At 34.8% G+C, this 27034-nt stretch overlaps 1 protein-coding gene across 2 annotated transcripts in view; it reads right to left on the minus strand.

The window, feature by feature from the left end:
* The window catches only part of KLHL5 (kelch like family member 5), a 77719-nt gene that overhangs the window by 35560 nt on the left and 15125 nt on the right, over positions 1-27034 (minus strand). Inside the window, exons 1-4 of one of the 2 annotated variants that reach the window (XM_067036275.1) lie at positions 26129-26956; positions 12794-12976; positions 9857-9993; positions 9128-9324 (exon numbers count right to left, since the gene is read on the minus strand). In XM_067036275.1, coding sequence (XP_066892376.1) covers positions 9128-9324; positions 9857-9993; positions 12794-12976; positions 26129-26511 — 900 coding nt within the window. In that variant the 5' untranslated portion in view covers positions 26512-26956. Of the gene's footprint in view, positions 1-9127; positions 9325-9856; positions 9994-12793; positions 12977-26128; positions 26957-27034 lie in introns of those variants that run through there. The other variant, XM_059067069.2, reaches the window with a different exon arrangement.

Consider the following 27034-nt stretch of genomic DNA (forward strand, 5'->3'; position numbering starts at 1 on the left):
TAAGACTTGTTAGGTCTGATTTGAAAAGGATTTTAGGTCTGATTTGAAAACTTTAATCTCTTATTACCTGATTTACATACAAAGCTCTTTTGGTCTCATAGGAAAAATAGCCAAAACAAAAATGTTGACCTACAGTACACTGGGACTCCAGGGCCTTAGACTGAAGATGACTCAGTTCTGGCCACATTCTAGAATCAGCCTCTTTATAATTTGAAATGGAAGATAAAAATGCCCTTAGATAACTTTTACTAGGCTATTATGCTAAACAATCTAAAGAGAAAAGAAATAGTCTTCTGTTGTAAAAGGTTACAAGTCTTAATGCATGGGCTGCTTACATAGTTATAATACAAATGCAAATGCTAGAAGTATTGTTCCTTAATGTTTTTCTTGGCCGTCTCAGCATACAGTTTTAATTTAAAAAGCTAAGGCTGTTTAAATCAGAGCTATTTAAAAATAGCTCAAGCTATTTAAATTAGAGCTAGAGATAAGGACTATCAACAATTAACTTCTATATTAAGATAAGAATTGTATTTTCCATATAGCCTCCAGTAACCTAAGTTAGGTACTGATCTAAGATATATCTTGGGTTGACATTTCACTCCTTTCCAAGAAATTCTTAAGAGGAAAACCATACATGAATAATTAACTACATTCAATTGCCTCAATTCATCATGATTTGTTAAAGATGCCCAAATGAATCTATTTTAAAATGATTATCATTTTTCAGAAAAAAATATATATATATATTTAGAAATATATTTTAATAAAACCTCAGGGCTGGAATGGCTTCAAGCAAATTGTACTACACAATTGTATACTGACGTTATAAAATGATTTGGTAACACACAGCAAGAGCTATAAAAATGTTGAAGCTCTCAACTCGTAGTTATACCACAAGTAGTTTAATCCTCAATAAATAATTCACAAGAGGAGGAAGAAAAAGTTGATGCTTCTCTGATGGTGCTTCTTTGTATTATTATTTATAATAGTAAAAAAATGGGAAATAGCCTAAATGTCCAGCTCTAGGGGGTTGCAACTCAATTGACTATTATTCAGGCATTAAAAATTTTAGGGACAAAGACCACATAGATAAATGGAAAGATATTTATTATATAATGTTAGATGAGATTCTGAAGAAATCAAAATAATATAATTTCTAATTGTTCAAAAGTACAGTGTATAGTACAGTCAACAGTTATACAACACTGAAGTAACTACTGCCATACTTTCAAACGGAATTAATTGCATTTTATCAATGAGAAAAAGATTATATAAATATTCATTTAATTAATAGTTTATTTGTTGATATATCTATTTCAGAACAATGCCCATTCCATTCTGGTATAATTTGTATTAAGTGAAAATGGAGTTTTTCAATACCTTATAGAAATACTACTGAACTCAAGGTTAAACACAAAGTGCTTTTCAAAAGTATTAATTTGGTTTTGAAGCAAGTATTTTAGCAAAATTCAATGTTTTTTATAGGTTTTCTAGATCAAGAAACAAAATTTTAAATTATAAAATAAAATGTTTGTATTTATTTTATAAATCTACAATGACATTCAATATTTGTAATGATATAACCAGTCTTAGATTTTTTTTTTTGTAGAGGTTACATGATGTCTCACGTTCAGTGGCAGCCAGAACAAGAACAAAAGTTTCCAGATTTCAGGATTACAAGAAGGAACTTTTCATCCTTTTCTATTTGTATTCATGCAGGATGCATGAACATGTTCACATGCAGTGAACATCCCAAGTACATGCACTATTTGCTAATTGTGACAGTTGATTTCACTCTGTGGCATTGTGCTTACTTCATATTTTAAATCCATTTTACGATACAAACAGCTATCATGCTACCAAACACTTGCTAGCATTATGCTCTTTCCTCCTTTGGAATAGTTTTCAAGCACATGAAATTACTGAGATTTATTTAAATTGAAGATTGAATTTTGCTATACATTTTGATTCAGTTCCCACAGCAACAACTAAAATCACACAACCTGCCTCTAAATTACTTATTGTTATTAGAATTCAATTTCATGTCTCTGTTGAAACTGAATAATGTCAAATACTGGCCTTGGGGAGAAAAAACTACCACAACTAATTGGCTACGAAAATAGCTTTATAAACATCGAGCTAATTTAAATTTAATTTATATCTAAGCCTTAAAGGAGCAACTGTGCCTCTACTGTAAAGAAGAGCAATGACCTAAATGCATACAAATGTTTGCATGTGAATAAAACTCCTTCTTAGGTAAGAGATATTTACATAAATTATGGAATGATTACAAAGGAAAAAAAATCCAGCTTTATTTTATTTATATTTATCTTATTCTAAAAAATATTTGAACCTGAGCTGTAAAAGTTAAACTAAGAAATCTACAGGGAAGAATAAAGACTGGGGGGGAAGATAACCTCAACCACCAGAGGGCAGACAGCAGAAGCAAGAAGAACTACAATCTTGCAGCCTGTGGAATGAAAACAACATTCACAGAAAAACAGACAAAATGAAAAGGCAGAGAACTGTGTACCAGATGAAGGAACAAGAAAAAACCCCAGAAAAACAACTAAAATAAGTGAAGATAGGCAAGCTTCCAGAAAAAGAATTCAGAATAATGATACTGAAGATGATCCAGGACCTCGGAAAAAGAATGGAGGCAAAGATCGAAAAGATGCAAGGAATGTTTAACAAAGACCTAGAAGAATTAAAGAACAAACACCTAGAAGAATTAAACAACAAACAAACAGAGATGAACAATACAATAACTGAAATGAAAAATACACTAGAAGGAATCAATAGCAAATAACTGAGGCAGAAGAACGTATAAGTGACCTGGAAGACAGAATGGTGGAATTCACTGCCATGGAACAGAATAAACAGAAAAGAATGAAAAGAAATGAAGACAGCCTAAGAGACCTCTGGGACAATATTAAACACACCAACATTCACATTATAGGGGTCCCAGAAGGAGAAGAGAGAGAGAAAGGACCAGAGAAAATATCTGAAGAGATTATAGTCAAAAACTTCCCTAACATGGGCAAGGAAATAGCCACCCAAGTCCAGGAAGTGCAGAGTCCCAGGCAGGATAAACCCAAGGAGAAACACGGTGAGACACATAGTAACCAAGCTGACAGAAATTAAAAACAAAGAAAAATTATTAAAAGCAGAAAGGGAAAAACAACAAATAACATACAAGGGAACTCCCATAAGGTTAACAGCTGATTTCTCAGCAGAAACTCTATAAGCCAAAAGGGAGTGGCATGATATACTGAAAGTGATGAAAGGGAAGAACCTACAACCAAGATTACTCTACCCAGCAAGGATCTCATTCAGATTCAACAGAGAAATCAAAAGCTTTACAGACAAGCAAAAGCTAAGAGAATTCAGCACCACCAAACCATCTCTACAACAAATGCTAAAGGAATTTCTCTAAGTGGGAGACACAAGAGAAGAAAAGGACCTACAAAAACAAACCCAAAACAATAAAGAAAATGGTCATAGGAACATACATATAATTACCTTAAATGTGAATGGATTAAATGCTCCAACCAAAAGACACAGGCTCGCTGATTGGATACAAAAAGAGACCCATATATATGCTATCTACAAGAGACCCACTTCAGACACATACAGATTGAAAGTGACGGGATGGAAAAAGATATTCTATGCAAATGGAAATCAAAAGAAAGCTGGAGTAGCAATACTCATATCAGATAAAATAGACTTTAAAATAAAGAATGTTACAAGAGACAAGGAAGGCACTACATAGTGATCAACGGATCAATTCAGGAAGAAGATATAACAATTATAACATATATGCACCCAACATAGGAGCACCTCAATACATAACGCAACTGCCAACAGCTATAAAAGAGGAAATAGACAGTAACACAATAATACTGGGGGACTTTAACACCTCACTTACACCAATGGACAGATCATCCAGACAGAAAACTAATAAGGAAACAAAAGCTTTAAATGACATAACAGACCAGATATATAAGGTACTTATAGGACATTCCATCCAAAAACATCAGATTACACTTTCTTTTCAAGTGCACATGTAACATTCTCCAGGACAGATCACATCTTGGGTCACAAATCAAGCCCCAGTAAATTTTAAAAAACTGAAATCATATCAAGCATCTTTTCCAACCACAATGCTATGAGATTAAAAACAAATCACCGGGAAAAAAATGTAAAAAACACTAACACATGGAAGCTAAACAATACATAACTAAATAACCAAGAGATCACTGAAAAAATCAAAGAGGAAATCAAAAAATAACTACAGACAAATGACAAAAAAAACCATGACAACCCAAAACCTATGGGATGCAGCAAAAGCAGGTCTAAGAGGGAAGTATATAGCAACACAATCCTATCTCAAAAAAAAAACAAGAAAAATCTCAAATAAACAATCTAAACTTACACCTAAAGGAACTAGAGAAAGAAGAACAAACAAACCCAAAGTTAGTAGAAGGAAAGAAATCATAAAGATCAGAGCAGAAATAAATGAAATAGAAACAAAGAAAACAATAGCAAAGATCAATAAAACTAAAAGCTGGTTCTTTGAGAAGATAAACAAAATTGATAAATCTTTAGCCAGACTCATCAAGAAAAAGAGGGAGGGGACTCAAATCAACAAAATTAGAAGTGAAAAAGGAGAGGTTACAACGGACATCACAGAAATACAAGGCATCCTAAGAGATTACTACATGCAACTCTATGCCAATAAAATGGACAACCTGGAAGAAATGGACAAATTCTTAGAAAGGTACAACCTTCCAAGACTGAACCAGGAAGAAATAGAAAATATGAACAGACTAATCACAAGTAATGAAATTCAAACTGTGATTAAAAATCTTCCAGGGCTTCCCTGGTGGCGCAGTGGTTGAGAATCCGCCTGCCGATGCAGGGGACACGGGTTCGTGCCCTGGTCCGGGAAGATCCCACATGCCGCGGCTGGGCCCGTGAGCCGTGGCCGCTGGGCCTGCGCGTCTGGAGCCTGTGCTCCGCAATGGGAGAGGCCACAACAGTGAGAGGCCCACATACCGCAAAAAAAAAAAAAAATCTTCCAACAAACAAAAGTCCAGGACCAGAAAGCTTCACAGGTGAATTATATCAAACATTTAGAGAACAGCTAACACCTATCCTTCTCAAACTCTTCCAAAAAATTGCAGAGGAAGGAACACTCCCAAACTCATTCCACAAGGCCACCATCACCCTGATACCAAAACCAGACAAAGATACTACAAAAAAAGAAAATTACAAATATCACTGATGAATATAGATGAAAAATTCTCAACAAAATACTAGCAAACAGAATCCAACAACACATTAAAAGGATCATACACCACGATCAAGTGGGATTTATCCCAGGGATGCAAGCATTCTTCAATATATGCAAATCAATCAGGATTATACACCATATTAACAAATTGAAGAATAAAAACCATATGATCATCTCAATAGAGGCAGAAAAAGCTTTTGACAAAATTCAACACCCATTTATGATAAAAACTCTCCAGAAAGTGGGCATAGAGGGAACCTACCTCAACATAATAAAGGCCGTATATGACAAACCCACAGTCAACATCGTTTGCAGTGGTGAAAAACTGAAACCATTTCTTCTAAGATCAGGAAAAAGAAAAGGTTGCCCACTCTCACTGCTATTATTCAACATAGTTTTGGTAGTTTTAGCCACAGCAATTAGAGAAGAAAAAGAAATAAAAGGAATCCTAATCGGAAAAGAAGTAAAACTGTCATTGCAGATGACATGATACTATACATAGAGAATCATAAAGATGCCACCAGAAAACTACTAGAGTTAATCAATGAATCTGGTAAAGTAGCAGGATATGAAACTAATGCCCAGAAATCTCTTGCATTCCTATACACTAACAATGAAAGATCAGAAAGAGAAATTAAGGAAACAATCTCATTCACTATTGCAACAAAAGAATAAAAGACCTAGGAATTAACCTATCTAAGGAGGTACAAGACCTGTACTCAGAAAATTACAAGACACTGATGAAAAAAATCAAAGATGACACACACAGATGGAGAGATATACCATGTTCTTGGTTTGGAAGAATCAATATTATGAAAATGACTATACTACCCAAAGCAATCTACAGATTCAATGCAATCCCTATCAAATTACCAATGGCATTCTTTACAGAACTAGAACAAAAAAATCTTAAAATTTGTATGGAGACACAAAAGACCCCGAATAGCCAAAGCGACCTTGAGGGAAAAAAACGGAGCTGGAGGAATCAGACTCCCTGACTTCAGACTATACTACAAAGCTACAGTCATCAAGACAATATGGTACTGGCACAAAAACAGAAACATAGATCAATGGAACAAGATAGAAAGCCCAGAGATAGACCCACGCACCTATGGTCAACTAATCTATGACAAAGGAGGCAAGGATATACAATGGAGAAAAGACAGTCTCTTCAACAAGTGGTGCTGGGAAAACTGGACAGCTACACGTAAAAGAATGAAATTAGAACACTCCCTAACACCATACACAAAAAAAAACTGAAAATGTATTAAAGACCTAAATGTAAGACCAGAAACTATAAAACTCTTAGAGGAAAACACAGGAAGAACACTCTTTGACATAATTCACAGCTAGATCTTTTCTGACCGACCTCCCAGAGAAATGGAAATAAAAACAAAAATAAACAAATGGGACCTAATGAAACTTAAAAGCTTTTGCACAGCAAAAGAAACTATAAACAAGACGAAAAGACAACCCTCAGAATGGGAGAAAATATTTGCAAATGAATCAACAGACAATGGATTAATCTCCAAAATATATAGACAGCTCATGCATCTCAATATTAAAAAAACAAACAACCCAATCCAAAAATGGGCAGAAGACCTAAATAGACATTTCTCCAAAGAAGACATACAGATGGTCAAGAGGCACATGAAAAGCTGCTCAACTTCACTAATTATTAGAGGAATGCAAATCAAAACTACAATGAGGTATCACCTCTCACCATTAGAATGTGAGTCATCAGAAAATCTACAAACAACAAATGCTGGAGAGGGTGTGGAAAAAAGGGAACCCTCTTGCACTTGAAATTCTGATGGGAATGTAAACTGATACAGCCACTATGGAGAACAGTATGGAGGTTCCTTAAAAAACTAAAAATAGAATTACCATATGACCAAGCTATCCCACTACTGGGCATACACCCTGAGAAAACCATAATTCAAAAAGACACATGCACCCCAATGTTCACTTCAGCACTATTTACAATAGCCAGGTCATGGAAGCAACCTAAATGCCCATCGACAGACAAATGGATAAAGAAGAAGTGGTACATATATACAATGGAATATTACTCAGCCATAAAAAGGAAGGAAATTGGGTCATTTGTGGAGACATGGATGGACCTAAAGACTGTCATACAGAGTGAAGTAAGTCAGAAAGAGAAAAACAAATATCGTATAGTAACACATATATGTGGAGTCTAGAAAAATGGTACAGATGAACTGGTTTGCAAGGCAGAAAGAGACACAGATGTAGAGAACAAAAATATGGACACCAGGGAGGGAAAGTGGGTGGTGGTGGGATGAATTAGGAGATTGGGATTGACATATATACACTAATATGTATAAAACAGATAAGTAATAAGAACCTGTTGTATAAAAAATAAATAAATAAAATTCAAAAAACAACAAACAAAAATTTAAGGAGGGTGCCAGTCTCCTTAAAAAAAAAAAAAAAGAAAGGCTTGGGGCAGTGGAAATATTTCAAAGGACTTAATTTAAAAGATGTTAAGCTGATGGTGGGTTTGTACAGTACTGCCCTGTCACACAATCTCTATTTTGTCACTTGAAACACTTTGACATCATAAATAAGAAACATTTCTAAGAAGCGATTACACCACGGGGAGAATAAAGGTTCTGCTTTTGCCTGAGTGCTTCTGCTCACTCACATAGATCCCTACTGTGTTGAACAGAGTAAATCTAAATAACGATGAGGATTATGATATCATTTATTGATTGGGTATACTATGTATCAATTGCTGTTTTAAGTGCTAAACTTCTGTTAACTCATTTAATCCTCACATTAAGCTCATGAAGTAAGTAAAATTAATCTTCCTAATAGTTACAAATATCTATTCTTATAATTTTTTCCAAATCTCTATTTCTCTAGTAGAAGATTCCTAAAGTACTGTTCAATCCCTTCACCTACAAACCAATTCAATGGAAGGAAGGGGGATGGAGGAGACGGTAGACCAAAAAAATATCTCCTAAATGTTGACTAAATCAGTAACATGGATAATGATACATGTGTATGTGAATGTTCACATTCTTTCTTCTCTCAGAAGCTGTATTGCCCTAAATGAAGTATTTAAAGCAAAAATTTCAATCACTGCCCAGGTGTGAAGACCCACGTGTAGCAAGATGGTCATTCCTTAAAAATCCACACACCTCCATTCCCCAAATCCCTCTGCTATTAAGATGGTGGAGGCTGGTCCCAACAGTATGCCCCCAACATGCCCTTTATTTTCTTGCTGTCCTAGATCAATCTATATCCATTATCCTCCAGGCTTCTGCATGAGAACCCCCTGTGTTTTATTTTGAGCACATAATTTGCTACAATTAATAAGAACATTTTTCTATGTAGTTAAAGATACTTCTAACATATAGTCAGATTTATCCTTAATAAAAAGTCTCCCTTTCATCCTCCTATCTTCTGTACCAGTACTGCACCAATACACTATAATCACTATCACCAACTTCCATCAGTATGTGGACAATTCTGAAATTCATCCATGTGCTACAAAATAAACTATCTGGGGGAAATCCTGCTTTAAAAAGCAGCAGATCTGAAAATCTTGAATGGAATAGTCCTAGGCTACTGCTCTGCTTCTTAGTGGCTATAATAACTTAAGGCTTGACTCATAAATCCAGGAGAAATATTACTTGGTGTTTTTTCCTCATAACTCAATGAAAATATGACACACTACACAGTGAGCCTGAACCTCAAGACATATGGCAGAGCCATGGGAAGACAGCAACATGTAGATAAGCCTGCAACAATAAGGAATAAGGCAAAGAGCATATACCTTCCTGCTTTTCAAAAAACACATACCATAGTATAATTGTGAGCCACTTTATGCAAATCTGTACAACCTTGAGCATCAGCAAAAGAACGGATTCCAAGACAGTTGGATGGGTGAAGCTGTTTCATTAAAAACTTACAGCATGCTTCCACAACCTGTGAAAGCTGAAGAAGGCAAGCTGTAGATAACAGGCACTCAATATTATCTTCTTTTAATTCAAGGCGGCCTTAATGATAAAAAGAAATCCTATTAACTATGGAATTATATTAACTTTAGTTTATAAGGTAATTGGTGTTAACAGTAATAATTCTAAACAAGAGCTCATTACATGCATTCCAGACATAGATGATTTAAGACATTCCAAAAAAAAAAGTACTAAACATGAAAAAAAACTATTAGCACTTTGTGACTTCTACTAAAATTTAAAAATTAATAGCTTGTTTCCATGATTTTTAAAAAATGATTTAATTAGTAATGTATCTATTACATATAACTAAAATTTTAAATGCAATAAAAAACATAACTCATCAAATTATTACATTAACATATAAAAATATCATTCAATAGCTTAATTATGATAACCATTTTAAAGGTTCTAATATAGAGATTTTAACCTATATACATACCACCAGGGGTGGTGATTATAACAGCAGAATTAACTGTTAGCTGTGGCAGGCTTTATTAAAAGCAGAAATCTGAAATCTAGTAATACAATTTAAATCTACAAAGTTTTAAATTCATATTTTCAGATTTATTACCTGTATATGCATACTGAATCAAGGACCATAGTGAATTCGGTTCTACACCTTCCATTTTTATTTCTTCTTGCCTTGCTTCCCTGACATCATTAGTAAACATGGCAGCAAAATAATCTGAGACAGAAGAGAGCACCAACCTAAGAACATATTAGAAGAAAAACAAATCAGTGACAACATCAAAGCTGATGTTCATTAGTAAATGCTGCTGCTTTCTTTTTCCTTATTTTTCTTTTCCTTTTTAAAAAACATTTTGTTACCCATAGAAAGTGTTTGGTACTGAGAAATGCATTTTAAGTTTGACAAATTGCTTTATGCTCTAGCTCCTTCCTTTGAGCAACAAATTACCATTACTGAAAATTTTCTGCTGACATAAATGATTTACTAATTCACTACTTAAATATCCCTTCTTAACATCCTGAATAAAAGCTACAAGCTCACAGCATTAAACTGATGATATAAAAAATGGGGGGAAAATGTAAAGGTTCTTCTTTTTATCACTTTTGAAAATAACCTAAGTTTTTTTTTAATTGTAGAGGTAGTCAATATATGGAAGACATTTGAGACTGGTTTTAGGTTATTTTTTAAAAAATATTTATTTATGTATTTGGCTGCACCAGGTCTTCATTGCCACATGTGGGATCTTTTAGTTGTTAGGCATGCAAACTCTTAGTTGCAGCATGTGGGATCTAGTTCCCTGACCAGGGATCGAATCCGGGCCCCTTGCATTGGGAGCATGGAGTCTTAGCCACTGGACCACCAGGGAAGTCCCTAGCAGGTTAGTTTTAAACTTCATGATTTTTAAATTATTATAGTATATTATAATATTTGTATTTTGTTATAAAATTACATCGTTATCACAATACAAAACTATACTTTGTATTTTGTTATAATACATTATTATATATTAGGTATGTCTCTTTCCAAATTATTGATAGTCACATATAAGCAAAAATAGGTTATAAATATATGTATTTGAAACGTGCATTTTTCATTTGATAATATGTCTTGAAGATATTTTCCATATCAGCACACTTACACAGATTTACTTTATTCATTTGTTAAAGAAGTAGAAATTATGATACAGATAATAGTTGAAGCGCTCTCTGTGCTCCTCTCTAATTCCCTTCACCTCTCTCCCCAGGAGGGCACTGCTGAATCCTATGGTTTGCCAAACTGCTCTCCAAAGAGCTGTGCCAGTTTAGTCTAGCACCAGCACTGCACAAGAGTTAACCTTTCCCCACAATATTGTCGATGTCAAAATTTTGGCCACCTGCAAGGTGTTAAATGGTATCTCATTGTTGTTTTAATTTTCATTCACCTGATGGTTAGTGAGGTTGAAGGTGCTTTCAAATGTTTTTTGGCCATTCAGGTTTCTTCTTCTGAGAACTGCCCATTCATTCAGTTATTCACTGAACAAATAATAATGCACACCTAATAAATACTGGGCACTGTTCTAAATACTTGAGATGTATTAATACCTTCTCTTATGGAGTCTTATATTCTACAGGGAGAAAAACAATACCCAGCAGAAGTAAATTCTATAGTACATCAAAAAGTGATAAGCGCCATGGGGAAAAAAGCAGGGTAAGGACAAATGGGAAGTGGGTTTAAATAGGTGGTCTCATGGGAAGGTGACACTTGAGAAAAGACTTGAAGGAGGTGCAGGAATTAGTCACACAGGCATTTGGGAACAGCATTCACGCAGAGTAGCAGCCAGTGCAAAAATCCAAAGGCAGAAGCTGCATGCCTGCCACATGCAAGAGACCACAAGGGGGTCAGTGTGGTTCAAGCAGAGTGAGAAAGGAGGGCAGAACGGTAAAGAGGTAATGGCAGTCTGGGTCACATAAGCCACTGTGAGGACATGGGCTTTCACACTGTGACATGAGGGGACACTGGAAAGTTTGATCAGAGAAGCAACCAGATCTAAGTTCCATTTTAAAGGATCACTCGGGAGCTGTGTAGAAAACAGAATGTAGGGGGAAAAAGTGCAAACAGGGAGACTAGTTAGGAGTTTCTTGCACTGGTAATCCAGGTGAGATGGTGATGGCTTTCACAAGCGTTGCAGATAAGGTAATGAGTTTTGTTTTGGAAACAGGGAATTTGAGATGCCTGTATGAAATTCAGGTTGGGATATCTTTCTAATAAACCCATGCTCACAACATGGACTTTCTGTCACAATATATAGTAGTATCTCAATAAATGTATGCTGAACTGAGTAACTGAAAACTTTAAGACCAAGCCCATTTTTTCTAATTTTACTTTCCCTTTGAAGGGTTTAACAAAACTTTTGGGACACAGTATTAATTAGTTTTGAAAGGTATTATAAAAAAAACCTTTGGGATCATAATGGTGATTAACACTGAACAATTAAATATGTAATTATTAGGAGAAAAATAATGAATTGTTATTTATTTAACAGCTTCCATTTCCTTTTCTTACATCAAGAAGTAATACTTCATTTCTGTTAAAGGCTTTTATTCCCTAGCACCACTGCTTTTCGTATTTCTTGGAGGCAGGCAAACAGAAGTTGGAATAGATGTGGCTATTTAAAAACTCAACAGTTTTGCCACTCCATTCCACCTGCCTTTTTGTTTCTAAATACTCAAAGCTCTAATTTCTACTGAGTTTACTGAAAGTTATTTAATAGGTAGAATTAGGTGGAGTGCTGCTCATAGTAGCTGAAATCTATACCAAACAATACTAATTTCAGGGTGGTATGTTTTGTTTTTATGCTTCTACAGAGGGAAAGTGATCCTTTTGGGGTCATTTAATGTGTAATAATTTCATATGCACTGTCTTCTTTGCAGAAACTCCATGAAATATACCACTTTACCAAAAGAGTCCATTGCATAATCAATTAGAACAAGTTATCTCAACATACATAACTAAATGATCAAGGAAATATTTCACACATATAGAAATTTAGAAAACAATTACCTATGAGCTGGAATTCTGCGATCACCAGCAACTAGAATTACATCACATAACTGTTTGTGTCTCAAATAGTTTTCCATCTTTTTGAATGTTTGTTCAGCATGATTAAGGGCTTGGAAGAATTCATCTGATGAACATGGCTCCATAGTATGGCAGGATGATAATGTCTGACTGCTATTGGAAGTCCTGAAAAGAAAGAAAACACACGTTTCGAAAAGTCGCTAACACATTAAAAATATCTTTCCTATTAAGTCCTTTTAAATCCTTCAAATGTAATAGAAGCAATGCTATCAGTCTATATTAATGAACAATCGTTCATCATTTTTGCCTTTGAAAATCAAATGATGGCTCAAATCATATGTGTGTCTTGCAGACACTGTGAATGTGATACCTTCTAGTTAATAGCTACATATATTCTTTGCCTGTTCCTGAGGTCTCTTCTCTGGTCAATACGACATGTCGGCTGAAAAAGAGCCAAATTATATTCATATTGATAGTCATAGCTCCAACATTATATTTAAGGGCATAAGAGATCATTTTTTGAAGGCAGAAAGGGAATTAAACTCTTTGGAGATATAAACCCAAGCCATCCTTTATTTAAAAATAGGTTATGTTCACAGTTCATTTATAACTGTTTAGAATACAAAATATATTATCATAAAATTTAAATAAATTATAATTATAAATAATTATTAATAGATTATAAATAAATCATTATAAATTATAAATAAATCATTTGATTCTCTGACTAGTCTTCAATAGCCCAGGTAACCTATAACTTAGATTATAGCTTAAAAGAATTTGATGGCCTAACCCAAGTATCTAAAAATTATTTGAAATTTCCAAATTATAATTTGAGGAGTATGAGTTCTATATTTTCATTATGATTCATTGATGGAAATGGTGAAAAAGTGAAAAGACTGGGACTAAGAATGAAATCCTAAACCCACCCCTCTCCCCTAGATCCCTTCTCCAAGATCGCTTGAATCAAGTAATCAACATCCCTTGGTTATGCAATTAACTACAAAACCACCGACTATGCCATAACTTAGTTATCATTTCTCATCAGATCTACTTTTAAGCATATAATGATTCTGATAAATGCTTTGTTGAATTAAGCCTCACTGTATCTTAAGAGAATTTTCTTAATATAAATATCTAATAATCTTATCAAAAAGTCTTTGGATCTTTTAAAATAAAGGGAACTGAAGCCAAGGAGATTAAGTGTTTTGCCAAAAGCCAGAGAGTTTGTTCATGGCAGAAATAGGGCTTTCGTAGAGAATGCTATGTGTTCACCAACACCTTTTTTTCTTTTTCTCCTGGGAATATAGCTAGACTACATTTCCCAGCCTCTCTCGCAGATAGGTGTGGTCTTATGATCGAAATGAACTGTGTCAACTCCAGGCTAGAGTGGCTAAGAGCAGGTGTGTATCTCCCATTCTTTCTTTCTAAGTCCATGTGGACTGAGGACTTATATGGAGGAAGAGGTAAAATATACACAGGAGTGTTCTTAATTGAGAAGACTGTATACACAGACTATAGTCACAAGGACTCTCATGTTGATTGAGATGTATCAGTTTCGAAAGTTAGGAGTGCCTCGACTAATAAATATCTCTACCTAAATCCTCCCAGCCCGTTGCATTTTCAACGCCATACAAATATGGGTCCTAAAATATGTTCTTGGGGGATAACTGTCAATAATGATAACAGAAGCAAAATATATATTATCTAGAAGGTATATATTGCACACTATGAATATTATTGGTGTAATGACTTGGGAAATCCGGTATAAAACGCTCAACTTTACATTTAAGATCATTAGTATAAAAATATATTGAGTAATGTGTAACTATATGCTGCTTATATAAATAAATGAGAATTAGAAACTATTTTAAAATCTAGGAAAAATGTAACATAAGCAAAAACAAATAATGTTGATCTTGATGAATACCAATTTGAAATTCAAAACATTTCTCAATAAAATGAAGTTTTATATTCTCAAAATACTGACAAATAATTGAGTATTAGTGATCTAAGGATGAAGGAAGATTAGAACACCTGATTTTTATAAGCCCAAATTCTTTCAAGAGCAAGAAAATATGAGGTAAATAAATCAAGTACTTTTTTTTAGGGCTCCTATATTTTGTATTACATTTCTTATACTATATAATAAATTCTCAGTAATGACTAGACAATGAGTTAGTTGAATGTTTTTGAGTGATGAATTGCCATCATCCAAACATAAATGTTAATCAATGTTAAATTTTGAAAGAACAATAGAACTTCATAACACCAACATCACTAAGTTATTACAGGCTAGCTTTGATGTTGGTATAAGCCCAATTAATAAAGAGACCATCTCTTTTCTTGTCAAGAACTTTCAGAATGTTTAGTTCTTCAGTCTATGACATGAATCAGGATAATCTGGGAAGCATTTCAGCATTTGTGTTCAAGGTCTCATTCCTTAAGACTGATTCAGTAGGTCTGTGAGACCTGAACATCATATTTTTTAAAGCCCTACATGTGATCCTAACACATTACAGGCTGAAGACCATCAGTACACTTCAGGCAAGAGATGGATACATTACACAAATCAACATGTGTTCGACTTACAGATTCAAAACATTGATATACACAATAGATACTTTACTTCAGACTTGTAAACTGAATTTCTTTGAATATTTTAAATGCACTAGTAAAACTTAATAGAATATTTGTTACATTCAAAATGAGCATAAAGGTAAAACATCCAAATTGTTTATATACATATACATTAACAAAACTATTTATGATTCTAAAATAATATTTCAAACTTTTTTAAAGAGATGTTTAATTTTTATTGCATCATCTAACCCTTCTGAGAATCTGTTGAAGCTTTTCCCAAATAAATGCACAGTTGCCTTACACAATTTTGCATACAATTTCCAAGGAGATTTTAGAGCCCCCTGAAGCCTATTCACTAATCTACAAGTTAACAACCATATCCCTAAAGAGATAGAAGGACCTGTCTGAAGGCATCCAAACACCTAAAAAGAGGTCATATCAAGTGGAGGAACAGGATCTGGAGGTTCTGGAAGGCCTTATGGGCAGGCCCGTCCAAGGGCTGTCAGAGAGACAGTCTCGGCTCCAGGACTTAAGACTGGCTCCTCTGGGCCCACACCCCCTTGTGGCAACTCTGGGTTGGATTCGGGCAGGTCCTAGAAAAGGGGGACCAGCTGTCCTCTTGACCACCAACCTTACCCTCTTTGCTGACTTGTATTAGCTCTCTGGCTCCTAGGAATTCAAATTTTCTACTCCTATTTACACTCTCTGCTGAACATTTCGAACTTCTTGATTTGCTTTCAAGGCTTCAGTTCCTATCACATGTTAAATAAACATGTTACTTCAATGTGACAATTAATTCAGAGATTTCTGGGTATAGCAATCACTCCCACTGCTCCAAATGAAGGATCAAAAGAAGTGCAGGCTTCTGATTTGTAGTCTATGGAAAAGCGAAGCCATCCATTCACAAAAGGAACATGAAAGAGGTAGGAACAGAGCTACTCAGGCTCAAAGAGCTGCACAGCTTTCTAGCATTTCTTGTTCTAAGAAATTTGGGACCTTGCACATATAATTTTAATAATGGAAGAATTTACGTAAAAAAAGAATTTACTGCATATCCATACAACTGTAGAACCTAGGTATCAGAACCATTATACACAGAATTTTTACATCTAGAAGGAACCTATGTAGTCATTTAATTCAACTCCCTTATTTTGCATATGAGAAAATTTTGAGGCCCCAAATGGCTCAAAGTGATCAACCAAGGACATATAGGCAGCTGGATACAAAACCAGGGATCAGGAGGCATTCAGAATGTTGGTCAAATCACTCACAAAGGAATGGAAATTTTTGCTTACCTTTACCCTAAGGCATCCGTGAGTGCAAGGACCAAGGGTATGAAGGGAGAATGACAGTACAATATGAATGAGGATAATTTAACAATAACAACAACAACAACAAAAGAGATGAGAATTCAGGATCCTAGACAAAAGTCTACTGCTCTGTTACTGCCCCTTAGCTAGGGTTAAGACAGCAAGAGTCCCTTAGGTTTCCATGGGGCAGAGATAACATCTCTATCTCTGGCTAATCAAATGTTTTTAATACTCTGGCTCTGTGTAATTTATAATGTCAGTACTTTCTTACTATTTCTTTTCCTATTATGTGTTTTGGTTTGGAAGCTTGAATTGGAGAGGTATGGGGTAGTGATTAAGAGCATTTTAGGAAGGTTCTAGAGCTGTGCTGTCCAATATAGTAGCTACTAGCCCCCATGTGGCTATTTTAATTAAAATAAAATAAAATAAAAAAGTTCTTTAGTTGAACTAGTCATATTTCAAATGCTCAAGTAGCCCCATGGGGTTAGTGGCTGCCAGATTGGATGGTGCAGATATAGAACATTTCCATCATTGCATAAAGTTCTATTGCATAGCGCTAATTCAACTCTGTCCCTATGTATCTGGACGAGTTATTTAACTTCTCTAAGTCTTACCTCGAATAGCAATACAGGAATAAGTAATACACAGTACTTTCTTTTAGAGGATCCTTCATGGGAGAATTATTAAATGAATGTATAACCCTAGCACAGAATAAGTACACAATCAAGCTAAATAAACTCCTATTAGTAGATCCTTGCTTTTCAAAGGCCAATGGGAAGGCCTGTAATCTCAGTCTTTTGTCTTATACAATGTTGTTTGTTTGGTTGTCTTCCTAAAAAATGATTGCCAACATTATCAATTTTTATAACTAAATTTCCTGATTCCTAATTAAAATGGCCTTTAACAAACCCAGTAGACATCCTAACCCACAATATAAACATCTGGGAATAGGCCATTTATGGAGCATTTAAAACACATTTCTCTGTGATTTCTACTAGATCTTTACATGGTAACAGAGGAAATATATCTAACATTTCTGCTTAGTTTTATTTCTTTGATGTTACTAAGATGGTAAGTCATATTTCAAAGAATTGCATCATGAGATCATTCAAATCTTTTGTCAGACGTTCACTGTAATGAACTCTACATTGCTTGATATTTCCAGGCTACCGGGAAACATTTAATTTTTAGCTTATTGTCCCTCTGCAGTAGGCTATGAATTTGTAAGTCAGAAAATGCCTAAACATAGAAAAGAGGCAAGTATCAAACAAATCAAGTCACCAACTATTTATAGAGTAACTCCTGAGATGCAGCATTGCACCAGTTGTTAGAAACTGGGGATGCAAAGAAGGTATGATTTTTTTTTTTAGTGAAGGGACTTAGAATTTGAAGACTTAAGTTTTATAAAGTGGAAAAAAGTAAACAGCAACACTAATACTTGCAATTCTTCAGATTTCACACATCTGTGCGTACACAATATGCACCATGGCCAATAATATCTTTTTATTAGAAACTATTTAGATTTCCTCACTATCATCACCAGAACTTGCATTAGGCTTTCTTAATGGAGTAATTTTTCAAAAAGAAGTTTTAAAAATCACTTCACAAGAATTATACTGTATATGATTTTCAGTAGGAAACAAGGCTATACTGAAACTCTAAGTGGTCTGTTTGGCTCACTCCCCAGGTAAATGATAAGCTGCCTCATAGCTCTGGCATTCAGAATTCATGCTTTTGCCAAAGTGCAGATTACTATATCATGAATCTTTTGACATCTTTTACACATATTCAAAGTCACAAATGTAAAATAAGAATGTAAATTGCTTAGTATACGCTAGCAGTCTCTAAAAAAAATTTTACGCATATCCTTTTCAGTATACTTTTAAGCATGTGCCCCAATACATGGATATTTATGAGTTTATAAAAGATATACATATATCATTGTACAATTATTATTTACATTATAAAACAGAAAAAAATAGAGATTTAAAAAATAAAATGTAAATAAACATCCTAGTATATATACATATAATTACCATTTCTCCAACAGATCATCTTGTACATCCCCAACTGGAACGTAACTGCGATCAGAATTTACAGAAAGGAAAGATCAGTATGGGCTGGTGTTCGGAAAGGCAACAAGCAGCCGGTGAGATTTGAAATACATCTTAAGGTTTAGATGAGCAAGGAGGAAGAGGAGTTGGGGTTGTCTCTTTTAAGGAGAAGACAAGGCAGGTGCATAAAGAGAAATGGCAAGAGGCAAAGAAAAAGAATACCTTCACCTCTTCCCTTCTCAAGAGAAATATTTTTTCATTTTGGAATTTAAGGAGTTCTCTGCTGGTCCTGCAGTCAGAGTATCTGTGGTGAAAAGAGTCAAATGTTGTTTATATAAGAATCAGATTTTCTTAAACAATAACCAGTGTGAAGGAGAAGGGCCAGTGGGCCCTCTCATACAATGCTGCTGAGAATTAAAAGAGGAGTAATATTCCTGAGATAACTTTGAGAATACAGATCAAAAACCCTAAAAATGTGCACACCCTTGGGACTTTATTCAGAGGAAATGGTCATCTGTATGTAGAGATCTAACTATGGGGAGGAGGTTATCACAGGTTGTTTCTAACAAGAAAATATTAGAAACAATCTAAATTCCAAAAAAGTTAGAATATTGGTTAAATAACCAAAAGGTATGTCTGTGCAAGGGAGAACGATGCAGCCATTCAAAAAGATACAGGAGAACATTTAATGACATAGCAAGCTGTTTTACTGGACACTGCTTTTGCCTATCCAGGATTCTTACTATGGTAACAGACCCATCTCGACCTTTTGGGAAACCACACATACCCTACCTCAGTTCACAGGGCTTGGGCAGAGTTGAGTCTTCCCCCTGGGCAGAGGTGAACAAGGGACTGAGGCCTGGCCAACAAGAGTATCATATCTTCTGGTTATAATGATTGATTTGGGTGGACATAAGATCCAAACAAGACCAATTAGAGTCCATTTCAAGATATTTGTTACTCTTGGAAAAGAGTCACTCTCTTTCCATTGAGGAAGTTAAGCTGATAAAAAGTAAACTTGGAGCTGCTAGTGGCTTTTTGCTACCAAAAAGAAAGCCTGCCTAAGGAAATGCCATCACAAAGGAAAACAGATTCTAAAGAGGGGGAAAAAAAAGGATTTCTGGTGTTATTTGAGTATCTGGATTCATCATGTCTAAAGTTGTTTGAGTTTTTACTTACTTATGTGAATCAAAATGTTCTAGTTTTTGCTTGTCAGTTTGAGCTGGGCTTCTGCCTTTTTTGACCAAAAGAGTCTTAATTTTATGTTTACATTAGGGCAAAAAAGGTTACAAAATAGTATGTACAGTAAGATTCAGATTTTTATCCTAAAAACATAATTTTATTCTATACTTACCTAAAATATACTGGAAGGATACTTCCTCAAATTGTTAATGGTTATTATTTTGGGGTGGCAGGGTAATTTGTAATTTTTGTTTTTCAATTTTTGCTTATCTCTATTTGCTCACATCTCAGTGGTAAAAATAGTAAATAATACAGGAACAAACTCATTAAAAAATTAGATCCGAAGATTCTGAAGAGTTCTATCCAGCTGTCCTCACTTCTTGCACCCTGTTGATTATAACCTCCAAACCATTCTTCACATCTCCCACAGTAATGAGTTTTAGCTGGACACATGGTTACCCAGGCAGAGACCACAGCTACGCCTCCTTTGCTACTAGTTGGGGCCATGTGACTAGGTTTTCAACAATGACACGTGAGCAAAACTGATATATGCAACTTGTGTTATTTGCTTCATGTCCTCCCTTTTCTTTCTTTGGTCCTTCCCATAGGCTAGAATGCAGAGGGGGAGCTGAGGAAGCTTTGACCATAAAGAAATAATAACACCCTACAGGATGGAGAAACAATATGGAAGGAATCTGGGTCTCTGAGGGAACTTGCGTAGCAGAGCTACCTGTCTGCCCTGGGCCACTTCCCCATTTGTTAGGTGATAGAGAAATAAACTTCTATTTTATTTGAGCCACTATATTTCTAAATCTCTTTGTTATATTATCTTAGCCTATTCTCTATTAATATATTCCCTAAAGTTAAATGGTCAAATTATATGGTTCTGTGCATATGCGTGATTATGTGGGATGTGTATGTGTGTGCATGTGTATCATTGTTTTCATACTTAATATATCTTATTCTAAAAATGTGAAATTCACTATCCAGTTCCAACTAGATGAAAATAAAATATAAGCAATAAGTGTCATAAAAGGTTCTTTTGCCTTAAAAATCTGGACTTATAAAGACCAGTTGTGCAACTGTAATGCTCAACCTTTTTCCTAAGTTGATTCTTCCTAGGAACTAATATGATTCCAATAAATTCCTATTCTGTTTAAACCAGTCCATTTCAGTTGCTTAAAACTAAGAACACTGATTGATACAGTGTACAGACAGGCTTTAGAGGGTTCATGAATTCCTTGAACCCCATATGAAATATTTAACACACACATGTGCACATATGCACATGTATGTGCACACACACATACAGACAGTTTTCTGGGGAGAAGTTCCACGGCTTATGCCAAGGGAATCCATGATATGACTTGGGCATACATGTGTGGGGGAGGACAATGCAATACATCTTTCCCAGATACAAGTACAATATAGTTGAACTTCTTTGCCATCTCTGGAAGCAAAATTTTTTTCATGTGGAAACATAAGATTTTAATTTTAAAGTGAACCAGAATAGAATGGTTCAAACAAGGAGGTGTAGAGACAACCTAAAGAGGGTCAAGAAAAAGGAGACAGCACTTGAGAAATGGTATATTATGAATATAACCCCTTGTTGGGAGAGGACAAGGACCTAAATGCCTTCAAGATGAGTCAAAGAATAGCAAATCAACTGACAAGGTATAGAAGAGTTCAAGGGTATCTGCAGTTGAAACACAGAGTAGCAAACAACGGATAAGACATAAGACGTATCGGATGACTGTGGGTAAAGGGTTGTGGGTGTGTCGAGAGATTATACCTGTATGCCATCCAGGGTTGGCTTTTTCAAGAACCAGGCTGAGAAAATTAGTTGAGGAGAGAAAGTGAAACTGGATAGATTGAATCATTAACTGTTATGTTGATCTAAGTTGAACTCAGTGATTAAATGAATAGTCACAGAGAACTGCTTACTGGTATGTGTGCATGAAAGCTACATGTTAATCGTTTGGGTTCAAAGTGCAGCTATTTCCAAGTGATCAAGGTCAATATCAACAATGATAAGTTAGATTGATGATATGTATCATTGATATGATATGCTGAAAATGGTACTTTACCTTTGTGGTCTTCCTCCCTAAAGCTCATTATCTCCCACCTAAGCATGAGAAAAATATCAGACAAATCCCAACTGAGTAAGACATTCTACAAAACACCTGACCACTATTCCGCAAACTGCTAAGGTCACCAAAAACAAGCAAAGTTTGAGAAACTGTCACAGCCCAGAGGAGCCTAAGGATATGATGATTAAATGTAGCTGTAATCCTGGACTGTAACAGAAAAAAGGACGTTAGGACATTTTCTGTAACAGAAAAAAGGAAGTTAAGGAAATCTGAATAAAGTATGGGCTTTAGTTAATAATAATGTATCATAATGGTTCAACAGTAACAGATATACCATATTAATATAAGATGTTAGTAATAGGGAAAACTGGGTGTGGGATATAAGGAACTCACTATACTATCTTTGAAATTTTCCTGTAAATCTAAAACTATTGTAAAAATATAAACTTTAGTTTTTTAAATGTGGTTTCATTTTACTTACTAATCTTGAGCAAGTTACTTACCCTTTCTAGTGCCTCATTGGCCTCATCTCTACAATTAGAATGATAATAATAGCAATCTAACTCAGAAATTTGTGAAGACTAAGTGAGGTAATATAGTACTAAAATGCTTAGAACAGTGTCTCACAGATAGCAAGCACCCGATCAATATTAGCTATTATAATTTTTGGATATTTGTATAGAAGTATTTTATACATATTGACTAAAAATAGTCTGATATATAAAATATTAAACCCTAACTTTATAAACAAAGGTTGAAATAATGAAAATTTCTCCAATATGTCAATATTACATAATTTCAAAACTGGCAAATCCAGTAAAGTGTAAACCGTGTTTAAGCTATGGTCACATGGTGAGCCACTATGTAAACCTGGCTGGCCCTGGTGAAAATTCATCCTGAGTTAAAGTCATTGGAACCTACTGCTCACATAGGTCACAACTGTTACTTAGGGTCTAAAATTCCTCATGGTATAAAAAACAAAGTTTGTATTTTAATAACAAAGTAATGACTTAGAGATGATTCCATAGACAAAGAGTGGCTAGGCTATAGACCCAAGATCAAAGTTAAAAGATAAGAAACTTTCAAGTCACTTAGATGTGTGACAGCAGAAATTACCATAAGTCAAAGGCTCAGGCAGACGTATCTCCTACTCAGAATACACTGGTCAAACAAATTAGAAACATATGCTGCCTCTTAACTTCTTTTTCCCCGCGGTATGTGGGCCTCTCACTGTTGTGGCCTCTCCCATTGCGGAGCACAGGCTCCGGACGCAGGCTCAGCGGCCATGGCCCATGGGACCAGCAGCTCCGCGGCATGTGGGATCTTCCCGGACCGGGGCACGAACCCTTGGACCCTGCATCGGCAGGCGGACTCTCAACCACTGCGCCACCAGGGAAGTCCTTAACTTCTGCTTTAACTTGTCTGGACCCACCGTAGAGGTTATGATTCGGTGTATGTAAAACCACGAAGTTGTCTTCCCTTTTTTCTAATAACTCAAAATTTCAATCAAAGTTCTGAGGTCTATGCAAGTATTATGACTGCTTAAATGAGAAATTCTTCGTATATTATATGTATTTCCCCACCATGTGATATCAATCTATAGTATACTCAAATAAAATGTATACTATATATTTTATTTTTGCAAATATTATATAATGAAAATAACTATTTCCAAGTTATATACAAAATCTGATGAATGTCAGTGTAGCTTCTTTTGACATTAACAGTGATAGTTTTTAATTTGTTTACAGTAGAAGGGCAAACACCTAGAGAGACTGCTTACTTAATCAAAAAGCTGGGGGCAAATAAATTTATCCTCATAACGAAGATCAAAGACTCAGAGCTGGAGGACTGAAGGAGGATGTGAGAATTAGATGTATTTAATCTAGGAAAAAAATGGAAAAGTAGAAGGATACACACAAATGATGTTTCTAAAATCTAGAATGCCTTTTACTTTTTTGCAATAAGATGTTGGGATAGAAATTTTAAACCACCAGGAATATTAAATTTCTTTGACAGATTTCCCCTCTTATATCTAAAAATCAAAGATATGTTCTCTAAGTATAAGTACATTTTATTTTTGAAATAATATTTTAGAAATAGTTTGGTCACTGCAGATGTGAACTGTTTACTTGCATCTTATTATTTACTTTCTCAATCTTCTTGATTAGCATTTTAAAAATAACTACATTTATTTTAAATTTTAAAACATAACTTTCTTATTTTTGTAACTCCTACAACTAAAAATGACAATTGTATTTTCTTGAAGTATGCACATAGCTACCTCAGTAAAAAAAAAAAAATCTTTTTCTGCCATAATGAATATCCCATCAAGATGACACTTTAATATGGATACTAAAGAATAGATTAACTTAATTTCAGTAATCATTAGCTATGCAAACTACTTCTGTTAAAGGAAGTAAATTATAGTGACCTATGTGTGTACAACATTTCTAAGGTTATACATGTATATAAATTTTATACTCACATACACATAATCTCTCCAGGTAGTAGATACATGTTAAGATTTTCATAACTAATGCTGGTAAATGAATGAATGTTTTTTTTTTCTAATTTTGTTAGAATATTCTTGATACATTGCATTGGTTTCAAATAAAAAGATGATTACTCTTTGGTTTCCCACCATGTGGGAATGGTTTTATCCCCAAAATGATAAACCCTGAACCTTTTAATATATACTTTATTCTTTTTATGGCAACAAGTATCCAAAGAAAATACAAAACAATGAAACCATATTAATTCAAATGATCTCCAATTAAAATTATTCGTGGCTTCTATTCCCTTAAAATAATGCTAAATCATGAACTAATTAAATTTTAAAAAATTAAATACACTAGTTACCTATGTAAAGATATTCCCCTCTCTCCATTACACAAACGATTATAGAGGATTGTTCTATATTTGTTATTATTCCAGCATCACAGTTCAGAATTCCATATTCTGAAGATTAGAAGAGAAGGCGGTAAATATCCCCAAGTAAAAGATATTTGAATATACGAACTCATTTTGTCTCCATCTCTTATGATGCCTATATTATAACCAATATACAAATTACAAGTGTTATCAAAACTGTAAAGAAATTTTAAAAGAAAAAGGATCCAGTAATTCATCTAGAAAAATATAAGCCTTTAAATATTTTTGAATGAAGATGAATCAGAGAGATGACTTTCAGGCCCTAACTTGTTACATAATATGCTATAGTATTTATAGTTTAATCTGATTATGAAGAAAATTCATTTCAGAGGTAAAGCCTGGTTCCACGGGTAAAGGTGGATAAAGTCATTATGAAATTACCAATTTTTAATTTTCTCTCCTCAAACTCATTTCCCCTCCTTTTTGCCCCCTTTTCACCAGCTGACCACATCTAGCTCCTCTATGTTCCCTTACAGCCTCCTGAAGGAATGTCCTTCATTTCCCTAAACAGCACAATTTTCAGAGAAGTGAAGGCAACAGGAATTAGTAGGTGTCATCTTAGAAAGAGACATGTTACTGTATTCTCTGAATTAGTCTGGAGGGCTGCAACATAGGACAAAGAGAAATAACCATAAGAAAAATATTATTGACAACTATAATGGTGCAAAAATTATTGGCAACTACAATCTGCCTCTCCTCATAAAACCTTCCATTTTCATAAAAATTTAAAAATGACTCTATAATTTGTTGCAAACTAAAATGTCATAAAAATTTTTATACTATAGAAATGTCTTCTATAGTTTTGCTATGAATATAGAAGATAAACGAATGAAGCAAAATGCAAGGCAATGATGCATAAAATTGCTACCATGTATTATTTTCAAGGCAGAGCCAGTTCTATATAGGGAACACAAGATATTTCAAAATGAAAGCTATTTGTTGTCTTTATAATTTTACAGAATTAAAATCAATATTAGAACATTTTTAAAAATCCCAGCAAAAGTACCACATATACATACCAAGATATTACGTATGTGAATATATGTAGAGGTATATATATATATATATAAAATCATAGATTTTAAATAATAATACTAAATTATTTTAAACAGTATATAGAATATACCCCCACACCCCATTTCCATCAGTAAGAAAATAATCAACCTGCATGAACTGGAATCAGATTCATTTTCTTCTTCACTAGTGCCATCATCCACTTCTGGTCTATCCAGCCAGTGTGCACCGCCACAATCTTCTGCTGTAAACTCAAACGCAGGGACTTCAGAGGTGGATGCCATTGGCCAAGAAGGTGAATTCTGAAAATCCAGTTGGCTGGACCTTCGGTAACCAATTGAAGCCAAAGGCAATTGTAGGCTACACGGATCTAAAAACTTTCTCCCACCGTTTGCTCCCGTCTGTCCTCGATTCCAAAATTCTCCCTGCTGGCTGCCAACTGTAGAATTGGGAGATGATGCTTGATGGCTAAACCACCTCCATCTGATTTTCAAAATCTGCTTCACATCAAACTCTTTACGAGAACCAGACATCCTCAGAGAAACCAAGTGATCGTCTAGGCAACGGGCAAAAAGCACTGCACAGAGATTTGTGCATCCAACCAAGACAAGAGAAGTATATGCCCTGTTGTACACAATAAACAAACTGAAAGGAAAATAAATCACATTCACATATATATCTACATTTACTTTTATACCAATATATCAGATTATAGAGAACAAAGGACAATGAAAAGATGAAACACGGTGGAACATTCCATTCAATCAGAGCAAACTCTCATCCACCTATCCTGAAACAGCTAGACCACTGTCCCCTACTCTCCTTTCCCTTACTGACCATTAGCTCTCACAAACACTGACAGCATTCATTAAAGTCCTTTTAAACGCAGAACACCACCCCCTTTTCTTAAACCACAAATGACAGAGACAGAAAGCACTATCCCGTTGCAGTGTCTCAGTCTCTGCTGCTTAGTATATTAACTCTTTTATTGCTGAAACAAGAAATGTATTCCACAGCATTTTCCTTTGTATTTAAAAAATCACTGTAAAACTAAAA

This window comes from Kogia breviceps, chromosome 6 (genome assembly GCF_026419965.1).
Source record: "Kogia breviceps isolate mKogBre1 chromosome 6, mKogBre1 haplotype 1, whole genome shotgun sequence".
Lineage (NCBI taxonomy): Eukaryota > Metazoa > Chordata > Mammalia > Artiodactyla > Physeteridae > Kogia > Kogia breviceps.